The 23117-nt window shown below is 38.2% G+C and overlaps 1 protein-coding gene across 5 annotated transcripts in view; it reads left to right on the forward strand.

Annotated features, from left to right (window-relative positions):
• Nucleotides 1–22917, forward strand: part of N4BP2 (NEDD4 binding protein 2) — a 43075-nt gene extending 20158 nt beyond the window's left edge. Inside the window, exons 5-17 of one of the 5 annotated variants that reach the window (XM_063310274.1) lie at nt 825–913; nt 2739–2815; nt 3531–3689; nt 5474–7695; nt 8470–8555; nt 9410–9455; nt 10392–10621; nt 12537–12655; nt 14206–14341; nt 14522–14710; nt 15600–15768; nt 16355–16478; nt 18431–22917. In XM_063310274.1, the coding sequence (XP_063166344.1) occupies nt 825–913; nt 2739–2815; nt 3531–3689; nt 5474–7695; nt 8470–8555; nt 9410–9455; nt 10392–10621; nt 12537–12655; nt 14206–14341; nt 14522–14710; nt 15600–15768; nt 16355–16478; nt 18431–18476 (3692 nt within the window). In that variant the 3' untranslated portion in view covers nt 18477–22917. Of the gene's footprint in view, nt 1–824; nt 914–2738; nt 2816–3530; nt 3690–5473; nt 7696–8469; nt 8556–9409; nt 9456–9894; nt 10058–10391; nt 10622–12536; nt 12656–14205; nt 14342–14521; nt 14711–15599; nt 15769–16284; nt 16479–18430 lie in introns of those variants that run through there. The other 4 variants (XM_063310275.1, XM_063310277.1, XM_063310276.1 and 1 more) reach the window with 4 other exon arrangements.
• Nucleotides 22918–23117: the final 200 nt, after the last annotated feature.

The raw sequence follows: 23117 nt of genomic DNA on the forward strand, positions 1-23117 counted from the left end.
TTCAGCACATTTGACACCTCTGCTCCGCGAGCTGCGTTGGTTACCAGGATGCTTCCAGGTGCAATTCAAGGTGCTGCTAGTCACCTTTAAAGCCCTTCATGGCTTGGGGATGGGTTACTTAAGAGACCATCTCTTGCCAGTGGTGTCTCCCCATTCTGTTAGATCTAGCAGGAGAGGCATGCTCTGGGTCCTGTCTGTGAGAGTGTCATCTGTCAGGACCCAGGAGGAGAGCCTTTTCTGTCATGGCACCAGCCTTCTGGAACATCACCCCCACCCCACCCAGAAATTAGACTTGCCCCAACCCTGCTGGCCTTTCGCAAGGCACCAAAAACCTGGCTTTGCTATAGAGTCCATGTCATGACTTGTTTGAGTAGTGGTGAGTCTTCTTGGCTGCTATTTTTGTGTCATGTTTGTCATGTATATGAGATGGGAGGCCTATAAATTTACTAAATAAATAAAAGATACGTTGTTTTAGAGAAATGGAGTTTCTTTTAAAATGTACTGGAGTTTCAGTTCAATGTGTACAGTATTACAGCTATGAGCATGATTGTACACATTATGAATTATGTGTTAATGTTCAATGTGTACAGTATTACAGCTATGAGCATGATTGTACACATTATGAATTATGTGTTAATGTTTTTTACTCATTTTGCCTATATTTTAAGTATACTGCAAATTATTTCAAAAATAGAGAACCTGAAGAATTAAAACAGATTGTCAGAGAAGAGCTTCATGCATCTTTAATTTTCTTTTAAATAACAGTAATGCAAATTGTTGATTTGTTTACAATTAATTTTTTTTTCTCTCAATTTATTTGTCAGCCAAAGAAGCATTTAAGAAAAGGATCACTCCTATAATCATAGACAATACAAACACGCAGGCTTGGGAAATGAAGCCTTATATTGCTTTGGTCGGTATTCATTATTTTTTAGTGTTATTGAACTGAACATTGTTTATGTTTTTTGTGGGTGAGTGGACGGGTGGTACTATAGCAGCGTTGTTCACAGGGTATGGTCAAAAAAATCAAGATGGTGTCCACAATAGTGCAATTAAAGCTCTGCCCATTATTTATGTGTGTTGCACGAACACATAAAAAACAAGCAGAGCTTTGATTGTACTGTCATGGCCAACATCTTGAGTTTTTCATCTTTACCTTGTGGGTATACCAGTATTATAGTATTCCAGTCTGGGATTAGAGACCATGATAGCCACAAGGATCATTGTACCTGCTGATACTGTAGTGTGTTTAAACAAAACAAAACAAAACAGGACAATTTTTTCAGGAGGTCAGGAGTGCTTTGAAGTTAGGTGTTCATTTTCAGCAACCTGCCATCTTTATTCCCTTGACTGGAGTGTAATATTCTGGCCTATGTTCTTGTGAACGAATTAGGTTTTGACTGACTCGGCTTTCTCTTGTAGAGAATCCAGTTTTTGAACTGGAAAACTTTCCTTTGCAAATAAGTATGATTCAAATTAATTCCAGGGCAACTCTTCTACTTTATTTTAGCCCTGTCAGGTTAGAAACCCCAACTTTGGGGTTAAGCTATAAGAAGATCCTGATGGAAGAGAAGGACTGGCGTAAAGCTTGCACATTCTAAGCCACAGGGGTAACCCTCTGAATGGAGCCCAGGTTGGAGAAGTTGTTAGTGCATTGCTTCTCAGCCTTTCAGCTAAGCCTTTCAGCCTTCGGCTAAGATCAGGTGTGTCTGTGTAGTGTGGTGCGATCTTATCCACATTTACTTTAAAATAAATTCCATTGAATCCAGTGGGGATTACTCATATGTAAATATGATTAGGATTGCTGTCTGGGCTTAAGCTCTGAGAGTGCTATAGAAATGCTACTGTGAATTTTACATAAGGTTTATGTAATTTGTTTTTTGTACCTGTTAATTGCCTCTGATTCTTGAAGACTCCCTGGACAAGTCCCTGCAGTTTTCTTGGCAGGCTCTTCAGAAGTGGTTTGCCATTGCCTTCTTCCTAGGGCTGAGAGAGAGTGACTGGCCTAAGGTCACCCAGCTGGCTTTGTGCCTAAGGTGGGACTAGAACTCACAGTTTCCCAGTTTCTAGCCTGATGCCTTAACCACTACACCAAACTGGCTCTCTATGTAATATTACATACACTTCATTTCACTTCACTTTACTTCACTATTTATTTATTTGTGCCTTCAAGTTAGTGTTGACTCCTGCCTGGACAATTCCCAGGAGTTTTCTTGGCAAGACTTTGCAGAAGTGGTTAGGGCTAAGAGGGGCTGGCCCAAGGTCACCCAGCTGGCTTTGTGCCTAAGGAGGGACTAGAACACACAGATTTATAGCCTAGTGCCTTAACCAAACCAGTGTATCACAACAATATACAGGCATAATTGTTTTTAGGATAATGGTTAAAAAGGTAAGTCAGGCAGAGCTGGTAACACCATGGATAACTCCACAGAGTTTTCTGGGCAATAGTACCAACAGGATTTGCCATTGCCTTCTTCAAGGATGATTTTCAAATTCTAGTCTAGCGTACATTCCTGGGATTTCTTGAGGTTTCTTCTAGGGTTTCAGTGGACCCGTTCCTGGTTTGTTTTCTCACCCAAACAAGGTTGCCCAGTGTGCCCACAAAGAACTTGTGATCAGCAGTGATATGAGTAGAATCATTTCTAATTAGGAGCTGATCTGATATTTAATTCTTTAGCTGCTCGTTTGTAAGTATAAGGATGGTGATATGTCTTCTTTTTTTTTACATTTTTCTTCAGTCACAGCAACACAAATACAAAGTTATATTTCGTGAACCAGATACATGGTGGAAGTTTAAACCAAAAGAACTGGAAAGGTAACAATAGTAATAGTAATAGTAATAATAATTATTTAACAACATTACTGTATAACATAAATGATAAATAATTATCTCAGCTAGGAATGAGCTCAGTTTTGTGTGAGGGAAGCTTTTACTGAGCCTATATATGCCAGTTCAAATTATCTATATTGCTGCAGGATTATTCATTGTTTTTGCTTAGTTTTTATTGGGATTTGTAAGATTTCATAGAATAATTATGAACAGCAACTTTATTTTCTGAAAAGTGGTTTTTACCTCAGAAGTATTACCTTCCTTTGAGCGTAGGCATTCATTTAAACAGCATCAAGAGTACATATTATTGTTTAAGTTGGCATTGACAAAAATATTTGAGAATATCTTCCTGTGGACTAATTGATTCCCTAGCTGATATAAAATGTGAAGATTTAGAGCTCATCTTTTTTTTTTACATTTGAAAAAGTCAGTAAATAGACTGTTATGTCATGTAAAAAAAATTACAATTCAGTCAATTTTGGAAGGGCTCTAGAAGTCATACCTAAAACTTTGAGGAAAAATCCCTTGTTTAGATGTGATCAGAGTGTGAGAAGTATTAAATAATGCTCTTGAATGCAAATTGACTTGAAGCAAATGTAGTTAATTTTAAAAAACATACCTCAAATATATTAGAATTGCATGCAATATGCCTGTATTGTGGTGGTAGCATTTCAAGTATTTTGTTCTTTTTGATATTTAGGCGAAATATTCATGGTGTATCTAAAGAAAAGATCAAAAGAATGTTGGAACGATATGAACATTGCCTGACTGTTAATTCAATTTTGAATTCTTCAATCTCAGATGAAATGAAGAAGAGTGCAACCTGTGGTGAAGTTCTTCTTCAGGAGAAAAGACAGGGGTAAATTGAATGTGTCTACAGTGTTTTAAATTTGATATTTAAACTATAAAGGTTATTGTCAATGAAGCTAAGTCCTTTTGTTGTAACCTTGTGTCAGCCCCACTAGGTGGACTAGACCAGGAAATCACTCCACAGGAAGTAGAAATCACTCCACTACTTTTATTGAGACTGGATATAGTTACAGAATCTTGCAAGTCTGATCCAGCTGTACTCCTCCCCCTTCTTACAGTTCAGTGAATGAGGGAGGCATCTATCTGAGCGTCTGAATGTTATCTCACTGTTTTGGACTTAAAAAAAAACTCAGCCCCTTTTGCCTAGGCAGTGGCTCCTGCATACCTCTGTCAAGGTCATCTCCCTTCCTCTCTGCACTTATCATTGCAAAATATAATTATGGGAAATGTTGAGTGTCTTCCATATCATACTCTTAGTTTAAAATCTGATTGTTGTATTGGGTATAGCCAATTTGATCGGGGCACTATTGGGGAGGGAAGGAGTAACTTTTCACGTACCCAGTGCCACTGCTCCCTCCCTCCATTTACTGTAAATCATACCTCCGTACTGTTTTTAAAAAGGCACCATTGGGTTCACTGGAAGCATTTATCATATTTTATAGTGGAATAGGTGATTTTCAAATGAATTGGGTGACAGTAAGATGATTATAACTGAGGAGAGAGTAAGGGTGTATGACTTTAGGAAGGTGCAACAAGCACTGCTGCCCTGCAGCAGATAGCATTACCTGCTTTTGGTTGCAGCGCATAGACCAGGGGGTTTCAAACCCTTTTAGGCCTGGAACCTGTTTAAAAAAAAAAATTCTTGGAACCCCTGATCTGCAAAATGGATGCTGTGGTGTATTTTTTAATGAGATAACAATGAAGACCCTTTTCATTGTACCTTAGAAAAAATGATACAGATGCCCCTGGCTTTGCTCAAGTTAACTTTTTTTTTTTTGCTCTTAGTCCTTCATGGAACCCAGGTCCTCACAGAACTCTAAGGTTCCATGGAAAACAGTTGGAAATACCCTGCCATTGACAAGATGTAGGCCCAAATGACTTGGGTGTAAATCAGTTTAAGAACTTGCCCCAGAATACCATGCTCTATGATGACATTTGTGAGAGTTCCTAGGCAGGTGATTCATGGAACAGTTTCTATTAAACCTCTGAAGTAGAAATGATATGATGTGCTTCGACATTTCCATGCCGCTTTTCCGACAGCAAAACCGAGCTCAAACTGGTTCTCCACGCCAGCAAAATAAGTAACATGTACTGTTCTGTGAAGATAGCTGCTACAGTTATTGTAAAAAAGCATTTTTACATGTCACGCTGTAGACAATCTTCATATCTGGCAAGAGATTTTAATAAGAAAAAATTAGAATAATGTGCATAATGCTAATGTTAATTTCTTCATTTGTGTAGACTTCCCTGTTCATATTTCAGTAGAAGGAGCAGACATATTTTTATATTCACATACTGGCTTTTTCTGTCTGTCAGCTCAAAACAGATGAGTATCCTCCACCTGGTTTTAGTTTAGAACCTTAATGAAATTTTAAGGGAAAGCAGCTTATCTGTGTATTATTTAGTAGGTGATTCCTTAAGCATCCAGTCTTCGTTTCAACAAAATTCTTCTTTTGTCAAAGGGAAATAGTTTTGAGTCTTCAGCCAGTCCTTTAACATGCTTTATCTTCTTCCTTTTGTCTACCTATACCATTTTAGGTTACGTCCTAAAATGCTTTAGCAGAAGTAAGCTTCGCTGATGTATGCATTAAAATATACGTATTTGTCCTCTAGGAAAGAAGAACAGGAAGAACGTTTTGCTTCCTCTTTGAAATGTGTAGAATTAAATACAGATGAAAAAGCTGCTTTAGAAAAAGCTACAGTGGAAAATCAGAACCTTCAAAATGAAATGAGAAGAGTTGGACATGATTTACGAGGAAATTCTGAATGTAGTGTCCCTTTAGGTTGCTTGGACACTTATACTTTACTAAGAGGAGTCAAAATGGACTCCATTCTTGAAACAGACTTAAGACCAATCTCAGATTCCAGTCCCAGTGAAAATATTCTGTTGTGCACTAACAGTGATTTGAAAACTCAGATTGAAGCAACCGTATGTCATGAAATAACTGAGGCAGAATTAACAGAAACAAAAAATAAAGATGGAGATTTAAATTCTGAGAACTCAGTAAAACCTGAGATGTTAAATTTTGTGGGAGACTGGCCAATAGAACAAACAATGGGGCAAAGGGTGAAAAGGATTAAAAGATTAGAAAAACGTTTAAGAAGGGACAAAGGGGATTTAAGTATGCAAACATCTACTCCTGATTCATTAAAGATTACAAGTGAAGATAAAAAATTAGATCTAATTGATAGTCATCAGGAGCTGCCACCTTCTGAAGATAAGTGCAAAGAAAGCCACTGTAACCTTGCTTCTACCTCAGTGCCTGATGTTAATACAGAAGTCAATACATCAGGATTGCTGATGGTAGGAGACTGGCCTATCCAAACCTTAGAGCAAAGACAACACAAAATGAAAAGAATAACCAAACGAGGCTTTAGTGAGTCAGGTGGATTAGGAAATAGTCAGCATGATGTCAACAAGGATGGTGTGAATACAACGTCTCTGCTGCACGGAACATCTGCAGATGTTGAAGAGCAGGGGGCCTCTTCAAAGGAGGAACGTTTTCAAGGATCTGAAATCTCTGCTTCTGAACCTGTTAGTGAGAAAAAGCCTGTATTGAATAAAAGAATGCGTAAGCATCATAAATTAGCCTTAACATTTACCAACAATTCAGCCCTTAACAGACCAGGGGAACCATTGTCTCTGTGCAATTCGATGGAAGAAAAACCTAATGAATGTGCTGCATCCGAGGCTACCAAATATTCACAGACAGAACCACGAGATTTTGCACTTCTGTGGAGGCTTGAAAGAGAAATTATTTTTTCAGAGGATACAAAAGTACTACATGGCAGACTAGATGGATTTGTACCAAAAAGGGTTGAGGCTATTTCAGATTGTCCAGAAAAAATACCCTATAAAGTAACCTATGAGAGAAGCACATATGTAGAAGAAAGTGAACTTGTTAGTATTGATGAATCTGAGAACCTAAATATTTTGTGTAAACTCTTTGGGTCTCTTTCATTTGATGCAATAAAAGATTTGTATGAAAGATGTAACCGAGACATTGATTGGGCTACAGGGATCCTGTTAGATTCTGCTGAGAAGTTGTGCAAAGATGATGACATTGAATGCTTGCAGGAAGTAGGAGCTCAGCTTCCTGACTTGTCTCTTCATTCTAAGAGAAACGCTACATATGAAGATAGACTTGTAGACTCTGTGGCAGTCGCTCAGGGAACCGTAACTTCTAGAATTATTCACACATCAGAAATAATGGAAGTCCCAGTTGATGATGACAGTGAAAACATTTCTAACTATTCTGCAGGAATTTGTGTAACTTCTTCTTCAGAAGAAAACAACATTAATCCATTGCCTGCTGCAAGAGAATATACAGACAAATCAGATAATGAGATAGATACTCTGAACATGCAAACAAAAAAGAGAAACTCTGTTGCACTGTCAGGGAATGAGCAGCAGAGCACATCTTCGGTTAATGAAATGGATTTAGCTGTTCTTGTGACTGTACCTGATGAAACTGGAGGCCCTGCCATTTTGAAACCTACCTGTGATGGAGAAGAAGACAAGCCTCCAGCAAACCTTCAGGAAGGTTCATTTGCTGAAGAGGCATCTGATTTGAAACTAATGGAAGACTCTAAAAGCAACAAAGGGAAATTTGAGCAGTACAAAAAAATAGATTGTAAGCCAGTCTTTTCAGACCCAACACAAAGTGAAAAGAAAATGTCTAATCAAGATAATGGTATAATCAAGATGCAGAACTCCATATCCCAATCAAAATCTGTGAGCATAGATTGTCTTGAACTGGTCTTACCTCCAGAATTAGCCATGCAGTTAAGTGAAATATTTGGACCTGTTGGAGTTGATACAGGTAATAACATCAGTAAGTGTTTGACTTAAAAAAAATAAATTCATTATGAACTGGGGACTGATGATTGTAGAGACATATCTTAATATTTAAAAGAACTTAAGAGGTTAAATAATAACGGTTGATATAGATTAGGAAATAATATGCAAGTATTCTAGGCCTTTATTTTGAGTTAAGCCACTTTAGGTCATTGTTCATAGTTCATAGTTTATTCTTGTCCTGCTATACTGGTTTGAAATTCATTGTTCTGTGAATAGTAGCTGTTAACTTATGGGGAGATTGGGTTGTAATAAAAGCTTTAACGTTATTTTATCTTGTAACAGCAAAATCTGTTCTTATATTAAGGCCCAGCATCTAGAGTAACTAGATGACCTAATACTATCCAAATATTTTGGACTTCATCTATCATCACCTTTATCAACATTTCTGTATAAGCTGCCAAGAGATTGCAGCAGGATAGAAATGTGAAAAACAAACATGTTTTCAGTGTAGGATTTGCTCTTAGATTTATTTCCTATTTTATGCTAACATTCTGGTTCACAATGCTGTTATTTCCATTGGTCCCATGAATAGTATCAGGACTGCATTAAGGTTTATAGCATTTATGTGCTCCCACATTATTTAGATGGTGTGATTTAAAAAAAGCAATCAAAGCACAATCATGTCTTGTACAAACACAGCATCAACTAAACACTAGTATAATAGAAAAGACCAAGTTAAAAATAGTGGGACTCTGTTTAAATTTGCATGAGACTTTACCTCTGTTATTTTTTTTTCTCCTTCCATAAGGATCACTAACTCCTGATGACTATGTGGTTCATATTGATCTGAATTTGGCCAGAGAAATTCATGAAAAATGGAAAGCATCTATTATGGTTAGTCAGCTTGTCCCTAAAGACAGGTTTATTGTTGTTCGTTAGTTATTACATGGCATGCATTAAACAGCATATTTATATTTTTTTTGACTCCAGATACAACATTTATATAATATTCAGAACACTTACATTGCACTTGGTCCTAATACATTTCTTTAAAATATATATGCAAATAAAACTATGAAGCAGCTGTGGTTTTTTTTTCTCTCCACTGGAGAAACATTTCTATTTGAAAGCTGGAAGTGTGATGTTACATTCCCCTTTTCACCTATTTAGAAAAATTCAGCATTTCATCAGTGAAAACAGGTTTTTTCCTCCCTGCTCTTATTCCTTGAAAATTGAAGTTCAGTTGCTAGTTCCTTCAGATAATTCTTAGAAATCTTATTTTAATTAAAGCTAAATTGCAGTCATTTACACAGCATTTGCTGTGTTGAGTGAAAGATCTGAACCATTCCTACTAAAGTAGCTGCTTAGGGACCGTTGATGATTTGGGAGCAAGCTCTCACTTGCTGACCCCTTTACCACCACCCAGGTCAGCCAAGGCATTGCTTGTAAATGCTGACCTCTCTGAACAGGCTGTCTGCCCTGGCCAACCATCCTATACCTGTGGCTCTGAATGTGAATATAGGGCAGATAGTTTTCTCCAGAGAAGGATTACATAGAGGAAACATGTAATCCTTCTCTGGAGAAGGAAAGCTGTAGATTCCCAGCTTCAGTCAGTTGGTCATTCTTCAACCTTAGGTTGCCCCATTGAGGATTCCAACAAATCTGGAGGCACCAAGCTGGGGAAGGAAATATGAAGGCGTGCTTAAATCTATTGACGTATTAATATCATTATCAATGTTTTGATTTAGAAGCGTCAGAGGAGAGGAGAGGAATTGCACAGACTCCTTGAAGAAAGTGAGTATTGCCCTCAATTATAATGGCTCTTCTGTTAGTAAAATCAGAGAGAAATCTACCAGTGCAAAAATTTTGCTTCTTCCTATGCCCACTCCCTGCACTGTCTTATCAGTTCTGCGGGACTGGAGAGCTTCCAGAAGAGATTTTCAGAAATGCAGGGAGAGGAAAGCAGAAGTTTGCTTGTGAAATGTTGGCTGTAGCTCGGGATTCATATCTTTGCACATAAAACCATGTAAATAACAGAAGTGATAAAGGTACTCGTTGACTTTTTTAAAGAAGATCAAATCAACAAAAATGAAAATAATGTAATGACAAACCCTGTAGGCAGTAAGTAGGCTAAACTGACAAACAGCAAGGTGTTTCAAAACTGAGAAGGTATTGCTTCTTTGGCAGAAATCTATCTCCCTTCATGACTTTGTTCTTTTTGCGTATAATACAGTCAATGTTGTTTACAGCTGCCTGTCTTCATGTTTGGCAATTTTTTAGAAGTGCAGCAGCTAATGACCAGAGACTAAAAGGGAGTAAGCAATCCCATGAAGTTTTGCAACTGAGATGCACTCATGAGAAACATGGTATTGTTGTTGTTTTTTTTCAGCACCAGAATATGTTTGTGCTTTTAATCCCTGTTCTGGACAAACAGAAGTGTAGAAATGTTGTTTTTCACCCATAGCAATGGATATTCCCCAGTAATGCTAAAATATAATTGATAAACTGTACATGATGTATTACAGGATTTAATACAATACATTTATTTTATTTTCCTGTAGTTTTGCAAAGGGACAACAGTCTGATTCCAATCCTGCATTTCATAATGTCAGTTGATCTTTAAATGTAGAAGAAAATGATTGCATTAATGTTCCTTTCCTTATTTCCTTGAACTACCTCTTAAAAACAAATACAACGCCACTTCATCGTCAACCGTTATTTCTTCTAAAGATCCCATACTATTTGAGCAGCTGCATCAGGGCAAACTGGGTGACATCCTTTCTCAATATACTGATTATCACGTGCAAGAGAATGAAAGACTACGTATCGCTGGACCGGCTGAAAACTCCGCAGCTTCCGAAGTTTTTCCTTTCATGGATCATTGGCAAGTTCAGACTCAGAAAGTATCACTTCGGGAGATAATGTCTGAAGAAATCGCTTTGCAAGAAAAACTAACTGTGGTATGAGTATTGCTACTACTTCTGTGTATTTCCTGTATGTCTCACCCTGAGGTGTGTTGTGCAAAACCGGTTGTCCGTCTTCCAGTGCGTTGGAGCCTTCTTTTCTCCTGCTCTGGTCCCTAGTATGGCCCACAAATCCCACCTTCCCTTTCCATAAGAGCAGCCACTAGAACAGTGTTTCTCAACCTTGGCTGGCTGGGGAATTCTGGGAGTTGAAGTCCACACAGCTTGAAGTCACCAAGGTTGAGAAACACTGCACTAGAAGCGCAAGCATCTACAGAGAATGTGGATGATGAAACACATCACAATACAAACTTGCCCCTTCTGGATGTGCATCATGAAATCACACACACACATGTTAGGGGCAGAGCTTGGATCATGACAGCACAGTGCACGTTTCATCATTCTAACAAAGCTCTGGATTCAACAGAAATCTGACTAAAATGAGACTTGGGAAGTTCCAGGGTTATTGTCTGATTTGGCAGAAGCTGGATAGGAAGAAGGAGAAGGCAATCAAGCTTGCTTCCATTGCACAAGAATGGCCCTATCGTCATTACAACAGTGGCTAAGGCTGCAATCCTATACAGTTTTCTGTGGATTACTCCAAGGGAAAAATACATAAAACAGAATAAACTGCTATGCAATAATAGAATGTGAGACTTAGACACATATTTCTGGTATGCTTGTGAGGCGAAACAGGGCTAGGTTGAAATAATTATTTTTACTAGTCTCTAGTTTTACAAATTACTGTTATTATATAATTTTGTAGGGATCAGGTTATCTGAAGATGCAGAATTTCTTGTAGCTCAGAAATATTCTTGGGTCTCCTTGCGCACATTTCATTTGAGATCTCCTTGCTGATTTTCAGTAATATTCAAGCATGGGGACTGAAGGCTATTTCAAAATCCTGCCTATTTTTATAATCCAAAATGAATCTAGACAGGCAACAATAAGCCGTTTTTTCCCTGCAAGTACTTTGCAGTTTATTTGGAGATACATTTCGGATCATCTCGCTGAAATACCCAACCTCTTTTCAGTTTTGGTTTCTTCACGGACTTCACCAAAACAGTGTCTTCAAGACATCTTCACAAACAAGCTTTTTGTTCTTGAATCAAATTGGCTAAAGTTCGAGATTGCTTTATTATTAAACAATATTGCCAAATATATCCCACGTTTCCCCCAAGAATTCATCATTGAATTCTACTTTTTCTTAGAACAGCCCTATGGGATAGGGTGGTTGACAGAATAACTGCATGGCTCAAAGCACCTTGTCAGTTTCTGTGGCTCAGAGTGTTTTGAATCTAAGCCTCTAAGGTGTTAGTGCAGCACCTTAAATATTATGCCACTCTAGAAAGTGGTAGAACTACTGTATACCAGTGTTTCTCAACCATGGCAATTTGAAGATGTGTTGACTTCAATTCCCAGAATTCCCCAACCAGCATGCTGGCTGAGAAATTCTGGGAGTTGAAGTCCACATATCATCAAGCGGCCAAGGTTAAGAGACACTGGTATATACTCATGGATAAGCTGAGAATTTTAGGTGCTGAAATGCACTCAAAAGATCGGGTTCAGCTTATCCATGGCTGGGCTTATGCCTGAGTATATATGGTAATACTTTTTAAAAGTACCCATATTTCCCATATGTACTCGTAGATAAGCCAACCTTCAAATTTTAAACCAAAATACCATGAAAAATACATGTTGGCTTATCCGCAGTGGCACCTTTTTTCATGATATTTTGTTTAAAGATTCGGGGGTTGGCTTATCTGTGGATGGGCTTATACACAAGTATATATGGCAATAACTGTAGTGCAAAAATATGAAAACTTGTGTTGCGGCTTATTATTTGTATTGTATCTTTATAGAAATACTTTTGTAGAGATATAATTCTTTTTTTCTTTTTGGGGGGGATTAGAAACCTTTTCCTTTCATTGCTAGAAAAGACTGTGCTGCGAAACTGAAGGAAAAACAACTTTTGGACTTATTCCCAACCATTAACCCAAACTTTTTGATGGATATCTTCAAGGATTACAAGTGAGCTTTTCTTTCTTAATCTGATGAACATCAGTAACATAAAAGTTATTCTGCCTGAAAAACTGGTTAATACTGTAAATTGATACCGTAAAACATTGAAACTTCAAGCACTAGTGCTAGTATCTAAAACCCTCAGTGGCTTGGGACCTTGGTTTTTTGGGCAGATATGTACAGTTTGAGGCCACAGGGCCTTAGGCTCCCCCTCAAAAATCTTGGGGGTGGTTCCTTGATTCCCTAAAAAAGTTTACACTGAATTGTCATTTGTGATGTGGTTTTAGGGGAAAATACAAAATACATTAATCGTATTTGCTTTATTTAATTTTTTAATAATTAAATTAAATCTAAGTGCCTTACCTAGAACTTTACAGAATGTGTCCGACGTGTCCCACACAGGCCAAAAGAGTCCACAGCCTAAGGGAAATTGTGTGTTTTTGCCTCTAGAACTGCTTTGTCCCCTGTGTGCCAAAGATTCCGGTCCAACCACAGCCCGAGACAAATAGCAGTCATGGCTGGGCCTTGGGCTGTGGTGTTCCAGCTGAAACTCATGCCCCGTAGAGGCTTGTTGGGCACCAGATCTGAAGGTGCCTTCTTTTCTTCCTTTTTAATCATCTATAAAATACTAAGTTACCGCTAGCTTTGCTGATTGATGTTTTGCATTGATTTATTTGGACTTTCGTGGTTGCATATATATTCTGAGCTACCCTGGGTTCCTTTTGGATTGAAGTGTAGGATACTGTACATCTCGGACAAATAATACAAAAATAAGTATTTTCTCCCAGAGCAAAAATAATATTGGGTAGAATAAACTAACCAAGCATATCTGCTTTGTATACTTTCTTCAAATGTTTCCAGTGACAATTGTATCCATACTTATTATTTGGCTATCTTGCTGGGTGTTTTTTGCCAGCAATTTAGAATAAAACTAATAAACTAAGAATGAATAAAGAAATTGAAAGTCAAGTATTAAGTTAGGTTACCTGAGGGACCGTCTCATCCCCTAACATTGTCCCGCCCCACCTGGTCAGGCAAGGAGGGCATGCTGCAGACCCCATCTGCAAAGGAATTTCATCTAGCGGGGTCCAGGAGGCGGGCCTTCTCTGCAGTGGCACCCACCCTTTGGAATATCCTGCCCCTGGAGTTGAGATGGGTCTCCTTGCTCCCGGTCTTCGGGAAGAAATTGAAGACCTGGTTCTGCCGCCTCGCTTGGGAGGGGGAGGGTAACAGCTCCACCTGGGGGTGGTTGGGCCATAGCACCCCTATTGATCACGATTCCATCTTTGCTTGGATTTTACATTTATTGTCGTATTTATATTTTTAGATTGTAACTTAGGTTTAGCTGTTTTTATTATCATTTTTATTGTAAACCGCCCAGAGTCTCCCGTTGGGGGAGATGTGCGGTGATATAAATTTAAATAATAAATAAATAAATAAAATTAAGGCTCATGCTTCTCTATTTCTTCCTTTTTGGTATTTGTTACAATTGGATTTTATGCTTTTATTTTCTGGTAATATGTCTGAAATGTTTCCTTGTACTTTTTTTAATTTGTCAGTTATTCTTTGGAACAAACTGTCCAGTTTCTCAATAGCGTTCTAGAGGCAGATCCCATAAAAACAGTTATAGCCAGAGAACCTGCTCAGGGTGCCACACTTTCTCCTAGCAGCGCTTCAAAGACCCGAGAGAAAAAGGTAAAGGCTGTTTTTTGCATAATCATTGCAAATATATTTTCTGAAAGGGGCTTGACAAATACTAAGTGAGGCTCACTTTCTGTGGGACTATACAGGATGGCTTCTTCTTGGCTGTTCTTGAGCTAAGCAAATTCAGATTGCTTTGAATCATGTCAAAAATATGCTATTTCTCAATCATAGACTAGGAAGCCCAAAGAACTGGAAGATATTTTCAGTGAGAAGGGATTCCAGGACTTTGAATATCCAGGATATGACGACTTCAGGGCTGAGGCCCTTCTTCACCAACAGCGCAGGCAAGAGTGCCTGAGAAAAGCTGGAGAAGCATATCGCATGGGGATGAAACCGGTAGCAGCATTTTATGTTCAACAGGTAACTTTATGCCTCTGTTTTCACAGGGGAAAGAGAATCTTCCCCCGGCTGCCATCCCTTTAGGATACAGAATATAGACGGGCATCAGGGTGCGTCTTTCCGTATGAGAGAGTCTTCCATACCATTAACACCAATCAGTATTGAATCTCCCTTTAGTTTTTCAAAGACATGCTTTTCTTTCGGGTTTTTTTTTTTTTTTGAACACATCCTTACCTTGCACGTTCTAAATCAGCTTTCTCAACTTTTTGACCCCGGATGAGCCCTTGAAATATTTTTCAGGCCTCAGGGAACTCCTGCACATTCAGGCTCAAATATAGACCATAAGTTACAAAATTATCACACTCTTTTCATGTGCAGGCCTGTATATATGCATTCACAGTGTTCTTAAACTAAAAATAAAGAATGAAACTTACCTCTTTAATGTGAAGTTGCCTGAATTTGAAATAATTTTTTAAATCTCCCAGAGAACCCCTAGTGACCTCTCATGGAACCCTAGGGTTCCACAGAACCCTGGTTGAGAAACCCTGTTCTAGATAGTGCTTTTAAACCATAATCCTGCACTGAAAGCCACCATATAGAATAAAGGCAGACTGTGGTTATTCTCTACTAGTTGCTTTTTGTGTGCAGTCATGGATAACGTAATGTTTCATTTCCTCCATCTTTTATTCCTACCTTCTTTATTCCTATTCCTGCTTCATACAATTATGTTGATTTGCATCTTCTTGAAACCCATCTGATCAGGCCTTCCTTGATGTAACTGACCAGTACAGTCAAAAGACACCACTCGTTGTTCTGAGGCACTGAGACGTCTCAGCTTTTTGCTTGTGGCAGAATGATGCTCCTCCTAGCCAGTGTTGCACTTAAGTTGATGATGTGTGTTTGAATAAAGGGTCAGCTTCATGAGCAGAAGATGAAAGAAGCAAATCATGATGCAGCTCAGCAAATCTTTGAGAAAGTAAATGCCTCAAAGCTGCCTGAAAACCTTTTGGACCTGCATGGTCTTCACGTGGATGAAGCTTTGAATCATCTGTGCAGAGTCCTGCAGGAGAAAACCAAAGGTAAAATAATGTTTCTACATACACAAATCAATTCTCTCTGGAGCATAACAATGGAAATAAAGATATTAAATGCGACTGAAATAATTGCTGCGGCACAGTTGCGTTCTGAAGTGGGATAGTAGTAGATACTTGCCTTGCATTTAAAAATCTTGCTTTTAGTTCTTGCTGTCTTGTTCAGAGGATATTGAATAGCTCAGTGCTTTTCAAATCTGGGTAAATTACCCCAAATTGGGTATAAGTGGTTTTTCTTTGGGTAACGATACACAAACCCATTATCCAGTCACAACAGGGACATTTAAATTGACATAAAATGTTTTACCTACATTGGGTAAAGAGGACTTTCTGATAAGCAGCTTTGGGTAATGATGGAAAACATTTGGGAAGCACCGGAAAAGCTGAACTGAAGCAGATTCTGATCAGAATAGGCAAAACTGGGTTAGAAAGATACTTGCTGCATACGGCATTTTCATTTGTATGAATTAGTCACGACTATTTTCAAAATGACCATGTTCAAAGCTCTTCGGCTTGTTCATTTTCAAAAATGCTGAATCTCTGAAGAGAGAACATTATCATTCTTGTGCAACAGAGTACAGCCTTGCAGGTGGTAAGCCATATCTGTACGTGATCACAGGAAGGGGAAACCATAGCCAGGGAGGAGTTGCTCGTATCAAGCCAGCAGTTATGAAATACCTCACCAGCCACAAGTTCAGGTGAGTTCAACATCTTGTAACTGAAAATTTGCCGTCGACCCTTAACCACTTCAAAACTGGTGCTTGTTTTCTAGAAAGACTAAATGGATAGTTGAGGTGATTCTGTACTGCTTCTTCCTTGTACGTGCTGCTGTGTCTTTGGTGTGCCAACTCTTTTTACCACGTTTTTATGAAACTGCTGTGCCCTTGCTCACATGGTGACTGGTCAGTTAGTCTGATATCAGTCAGGGTGGTAATATTCTTTTCCCTTGACTGTGAAAGATAAATACGAGGAACCCGAGGAAATAAATATAAGACTATGCTATTGTAAAACTGGTGGAAGAGTGAGAGGTGAAACCTTAAGCAGAGATTTAACAGAATAGGTCTATGAATGAATTTGGAAGACAGCGGATAAGGATGGGGGGGAAGGGAAAATCCTACTTTGTGGTTTTTTTTTTCTGTTTTCATGTTGAAAATTCTCTCTCTGTTACATCTGAAGGAAGAGTTGCTTTATTTTATGGTAATTGAGGAATTTGAGGGGCAGAAAAGCTTGGGCATAACCAGGGAGGTTTTTTTCTTTATAGTACAATATAAATATTACAATATTCCATCGCACCGTATCAGACTGCTTTGGAAAGCTATCCCTGTTTTTCAAAGTGATGTGCTGCCTAGTGAGTGTTCAGAAAGCACAAAGCCACAGAGCATCCACAAAAGCTCAGAACAAGCTGAACGATTCATGGGATTCCAACCTATGTTTGAAACGAAACCTAGCTTTTTGTAAGTGCAGGTTGTTATTCCAACCAGCATCAAAACTGGCTGGACTCCAAAACTTTTGTCGGTGTATGGAATAAACTTTCCATTCTGAAAAGGGCCAGCTTGATTACTAAAAATTGTTGAAGATGCAGAGATCATGGAGATAGTGAAAGCTGGGCCACCTACTGTATGTTGTGTTTTAATAGGTCAGTGATTGTTGAAGTCACTGTGCCCATGAAACCATGCTTATCAGGCTGAAAGGATTTCTCACTTCAGTTGGATTCAGGAAGCTAGCTTGAACCCTCACCCCCAAATAATATAAAAAATGGCTGGAGGGAGAGAACCTCCCAAGCATTTGAGTCTGGAAGCAACAGAATTTTGATGGGGAATGAGCTTCCCTCCTTCATTTCAGAAAAACAGTCCACCACCCGTCTGTCAGTTTGTCGTACTGTGGCGGCTTGTGTGTGGCTATGATGCTGGAAGCTCTGCCATCAGTGGTTCTATTACCAAAAGGGTCACCCGTGGTGGACAGGTTTCAGCAGAGCTTCCAGACAAAGAACAGACTAGGGAGCAAGGCCTGGCAATCTACTCCTGTAAATGTGCCAGTGAAAACCCTATGGATTACAACAGAACATTTTGCGAGATAGTGCTGGAAGATGAGCCCCTCAGGTCGGAAGGCACTCAGTATGCTACTGGGGATGAGCTGCCTTCTCAAATTAGAGCCGAGTTTTGTGACGCGGATGGAGTAAAGCCACCGGGACCTTCATTTGCTGATGTGGCACGACTCAAAATGAGAAGTAACAGCTACAAACATCCATTAATAATTGGGACATGGAATGTACGAAGAAAACATATAGATGAGAATAATACTACCAGTATTTATGACAGCCTTTTCATGGTCTGTTCTTTCCCTGCACAACAGCTGTTGCACCTCTGATTCTTTTTAAAATGCCAACTGTATCCCTGGTCACCAAAGGAAAATAAACCAGGTTGGGAATCTCGTAGTGCTCATAAGGAAAATGAAACTTACCCAAAGATTAGGTTCTTCCTGCACAGCCTCTCATATTCATGGAAGCGTGAGAAGTGTTAAAGAGCTTCTTTATCATAATTGAAAAAGAAAGAATAATAGCTTTATTCCTTCTATTCACAGTTGCTTGAATTCAACCTTAAGTCGTTATTCATAACGTTATCTTTAAGTCACATCTCTTCCTGATCTGCAGGTTCACAGAAATAAAGCCAGGCTGTTTGAAAGTCTTGCTGGAATAAAAGAATGTCACCAAGCGGATTGCAAAAGCTGATGTTACTGAAGTAGAAATGACTTCCACATTTTAACGGGATAAATGTGCTACTGTCAAGAATGTTGCGTCATTGGAAAGGGTGTAACAGTTAGCAGGTGTTTTTGCCAATGCATTTTTCCCCACCAAATCTAAATGGTGCGTGTATGCATGTTTTAATGGGAAGTACTTTTATAAGCCTTCTGCTTATCAAGAAGTATACCTGATAACTATTTTCTGAACAAGAAATAAATTTTCAAAGGGAAGCAAAGGTTCCAATCTGAAACATTCTGTCCTCTTCAGATTTAACAAATATCCATAAATGTCTTGAGTATTGTGCTTTTTGAAATGGTCTCTATTACATTTTAAAATAATTCTTGAAATGACAGCTGAGGTTATATCAGATGCTTTGAAGGATTCTGCCAGGTTTCAAGTCATAAGCGCTAAAAATTATTTGTATCCTTTGTATTTTTCATAAGAATCCTTTGCTCTCTTCCAAAAGGAAGAATAAAATTAGGCTGCATTGATTTTCAGTGCAGAAAAATATAATAGCTGTATCTCAGCTTTTCAGATCTTTTTTCCTCCTATTTATTTCTCTGATACATTGAAGGTTGACAGTACTGCCTAATGGGACAGTAAAAATATGTAGAGCTTTTATACAAGTCTGCATGAGCTTCAAATAGAACTACATTTCAGTAAAATGTGGAACTAAGAACGAGAAAGATTTGGCCTTCACGGCTTATTTTTATAACTCTCATTTGCTAGAATCGGTGGCCTTTTAAAAGGACCCTGTTATTGCAACTGTAATTTGCTACTCTGTGAGCCATTGATACTCGCACAAAACTCAATATGAGCAGGGGTTTGACCGAGGCCATCCATATTCAGATCTCCCATATTTAGTGCAATAGGGACTGAACGGAGAATACAGACGTGTATATTGAGGTACACCTTTGCACTGTGGCTTCTAGATGTGTGAGCAGGCCTCTGGACTGGACTGGTTATTTCCAGTGCTTCTGGAAAAGAAATACAAGGACACCCCATATTCTCCATTCTGACTCCATAAAAATGATTCGTGTCCTATTAAAGAAAACACCAGCATACTGTACATTATATGGCAGGATATGGAAGATTACCAGCTCTGGGCACATGCACATGTCATAAAGTGTAACACAGGTAGAAGCACTCCTCTGTGGCAGCTATTCCCATTAATCTGCATCAGCTGAACTTTTCCTTGTCATTCTGCCAAGAATTTACACCAGTCTTGTTCAGATTAGGCTCTGGGAAGCCAAAGCACTATTGTGCATCCAGGCAGGTCTTGGTGGTAACACTGTGGCCTGGTTTTAAAATCTTTTCTTAGATTGTAATTAATGATGTAATTAGATGTAATTATACTTGGTGTGTTTTTTAAAAAAATGGGTGAAATCATTGTAGGGAATATGTTGACTATTAATGGTATTTTTAAAAACACATTTTTGAATGGGAAAACATAAGATGATACCAGTGCTCAGTTTCTGCCATGGTATTCAGTTCCTCTGTACCAAACAAAATAATCCATATAGAAATATTTTTAAATCATTTATTATTTTCTTGAGGAAAACTGAATGTACAATTATATGTTCCTTCTTTCAAAATAGAGGAGCAATTTTCTTTAAAATAGTTTTCTCTTTTCACTAAGCTTTTTTTAAATAATACAGATTTTATGCAAGTCTTCAAATATTTTTCAGATCCTTAAAACTACATTTTAATAAAATGTGGAACTAAGAACGAGAAAGGAATAAACTGCATGCATGCACAGTAAGAACTATTGAAAAGAGTATTCTCCCATCAAACTCATATTTGAAAGAGATTTGTTTAAAATAGTCCTAATCTTTCAAAAAGCATGATTATGTATACGGATCTGTCTTGTCACCATTCATGCAAGGACTGTAGGGGCAAAGTGACTTTAATATAATGTAGTAAAGGGCATCCTGTCATTAGGTTTTGTTTTTTCCCACTTGCTCTGACAGAGCCGCAAAAAACTTAGACATAACCCTGTGAGGACAGAACCTTGCCCCTGTTCCCATCCTGCCTTGCCTTAATCAACAGTGTGAAGCTAGGAGGTTCTACTCTTTGGGGAGATGGTTTTGCTTCTTAACATAGGCTTTACAAGGAGACATGGCAGGCAAGGCACATGCATACTCTTTACTGCTGTTGCTGGCAGCGTTGGCCCCCTAGGAAGAAAGGAAAGAAATGTGTGAGTAGCCGTTCCTCCTGGGATCTTATTTTTCCAGGTGGATAAGTTCTGAGTATAATGATCCCAGATATTCTCCCAAGCAACCAGCGCCCTTATTGGGACATAGTTAGCATTGAAGGCCCAGATAGGCCTTCTTTTTGAGTGACTTCAAATTATTTCACTCAAGTTGCTTGTATGGAAGGGGGGCTCCTTAGGACCACATCACGACCCAGATGGGATTAAGAACTGGGGGCTCTTTCAGTCAGGAGGAATGACATGCTTTTCAACCAGATTCAGCGGTCATCAATATGGCCCCACATTTCTCCCCATGATTAATACTTTATGCCACAGGAATCAGGAGGTGATTCCTTTTCTCCACAACCCAAGGCCGTTTGACAAAATTCAGCCTTTCAGTATTACATTTTTATTGTACATTTTTTTTTTACTTGGAGTTTCCTTGCTTCTGTTACTGTAGTTGGGACAGGGTTCTGTCCCTCCAGGGATATATCTTAAAAGATGTTTGTAACCATTCTTATCACAGTGAGTAGCCGAGGACAATGGCAGAACACTCTCCATCCACTATCCACTACTGAAGAGAACTCCAAATTGCCTCTTGGTTTATAAATATATGGAGTTATTGGGGGAGGGGGGCAAGAATCAAATAGTTTTAAGATCAGCTATTTTCTAGGTCTGAAAACCATAACTGGCTGCAGGTCAGAGCACGTTAAGTGGGAAAAAAAGTTTGATTAAGATAATTCTCTTGCCCACCCCTACCCCAATTCACTAAGAAATGTGACATGTTTGCAAACTTTGCATGTGTGTGTTCAATAAAACAATTATTTGGGTATCTGCTTGCTTAATTAATGAAATTGGTGAAATGATGCCTCTATAGTCAAGGCTTACGTGTTTCTGATGAAACACTACATCTTGTAGCCTGAATAACATTGATTGCACACATCACACAAACAGAAGAATATAACATTTGTATAGGAAAACTAAATATGGGAAAGATTCTATGTGAGTTGCTTTTAATATACCAAGATGTATGGCAGATTTTTTGGGGGGGACATTGGGGAATTTAAATCATTTATGTTAAGATTCTGTGTGGAACATTGATGTGCCTTTGTGTAAATCCTTCTTCAACAGGAGCTACCAGAGATGTTTTTATAACGTTCAAATTGTCTGCAAAATGCTTAGACGATTATTACGCAAATAAAACTCTGTGATTAAAAAACTTAAGAAAAATGTATATTATAGTAATCGAAATCTGAAAAGATATTAAGGGAACCCTACTCTTAAATACATTGCCAACACTTCCATAATTATATTAATATTTTGCTGAGCTTCAGCAAAAGCAGCATTAATATTGTAAGACCTTAATTTAACCTTAAATTGAAGGGAAAAAATAAAATTTTCTGTACCCATTTTTATTATCAAACTTAGATTAACCTCAAAACACATTAATGAAGTAGGGTTTTTGCTTCTGATGCAAGATTTGCAATATAGGTTATATTATTGCGGGGGAAATGTTTCTCAGGGTAGAAGTTTCTATGAGAAGTGCCTATGGAAAATAAAGCCTTCCCAGACATTCTTTCAGCAGATATAATTGTGCATAGATATTATTAGCATGAAATGTGTGCTGTTAAATTTCATAGATGTTTGTTAATTGCCTTTGCTGAGAAGAATGTACACTGAAATACAGAATACTGTAAAGACTATGACGTAAAGTAAAACATTAAATATTAATTTACCTAATACTATCTTACAGCTTTTCCCATGGATGGATATGAATAGGTGATCGCATAGATAGCTTCAACAATTTGTGCAATCATAACAACTTTTGGTATGACTCCAGTTTTGGAAACGCTGTGAGTCATATGTGATTGCTTATATCATATGCTAATATTTATTCATGTGGACCTATACCACAAGTGAATATTCAGAGTGATGAAAATATTACTGATGCTTTTCATTTCAAAGGAAGAAAAACGTTGGAGTCTCAAGTACTGAACAGGAAATAATTTAACTGTCAAAATACCCTAATGAAACATCCAGTATTGCATCACTCACTGTCATATTATGGGACATACCTAAGTGAATTCCTTTTCTTTTGTTAACTGTACAGATCGCATCTAATTCCCTATCATTTTTATACTGTTTGATTGTTAGCACATGGAATTTTTTAATGAAGAATTTCAAATAAAATACCTTAATGAAGAAATTGCATGTCATTTATTTAAACGTTTTTTCATTTCCCAATCTTCAGTTTTAAATGAAACAAAACTGACATGTGTATCAGAGGTTTATGCTTCCTATACATGAAGAAAGATAAACTGATTGTTCAGAAATTAAAGCATACGTTCAACTAAATATAGAACCAGATCTTGAGCAAGCAGTTCTAGTTTATAGCTTCTGTGATTT

The sequence above is a fragment of the Candoia aspera genome, chromosome 8 (assembly GCF_035149785.1).
Source record: "Candoia aspera isolate rCanAsp1 chromosome 8, rCanAsp1.hap2, whole genome shotgun sequence".
Classification (NCBI taxonomy): Eukaryota; Metazoa; Chordata; class Lepidosauria; order Squamata; family Boidae; genus Candoia; species Candoia aspera.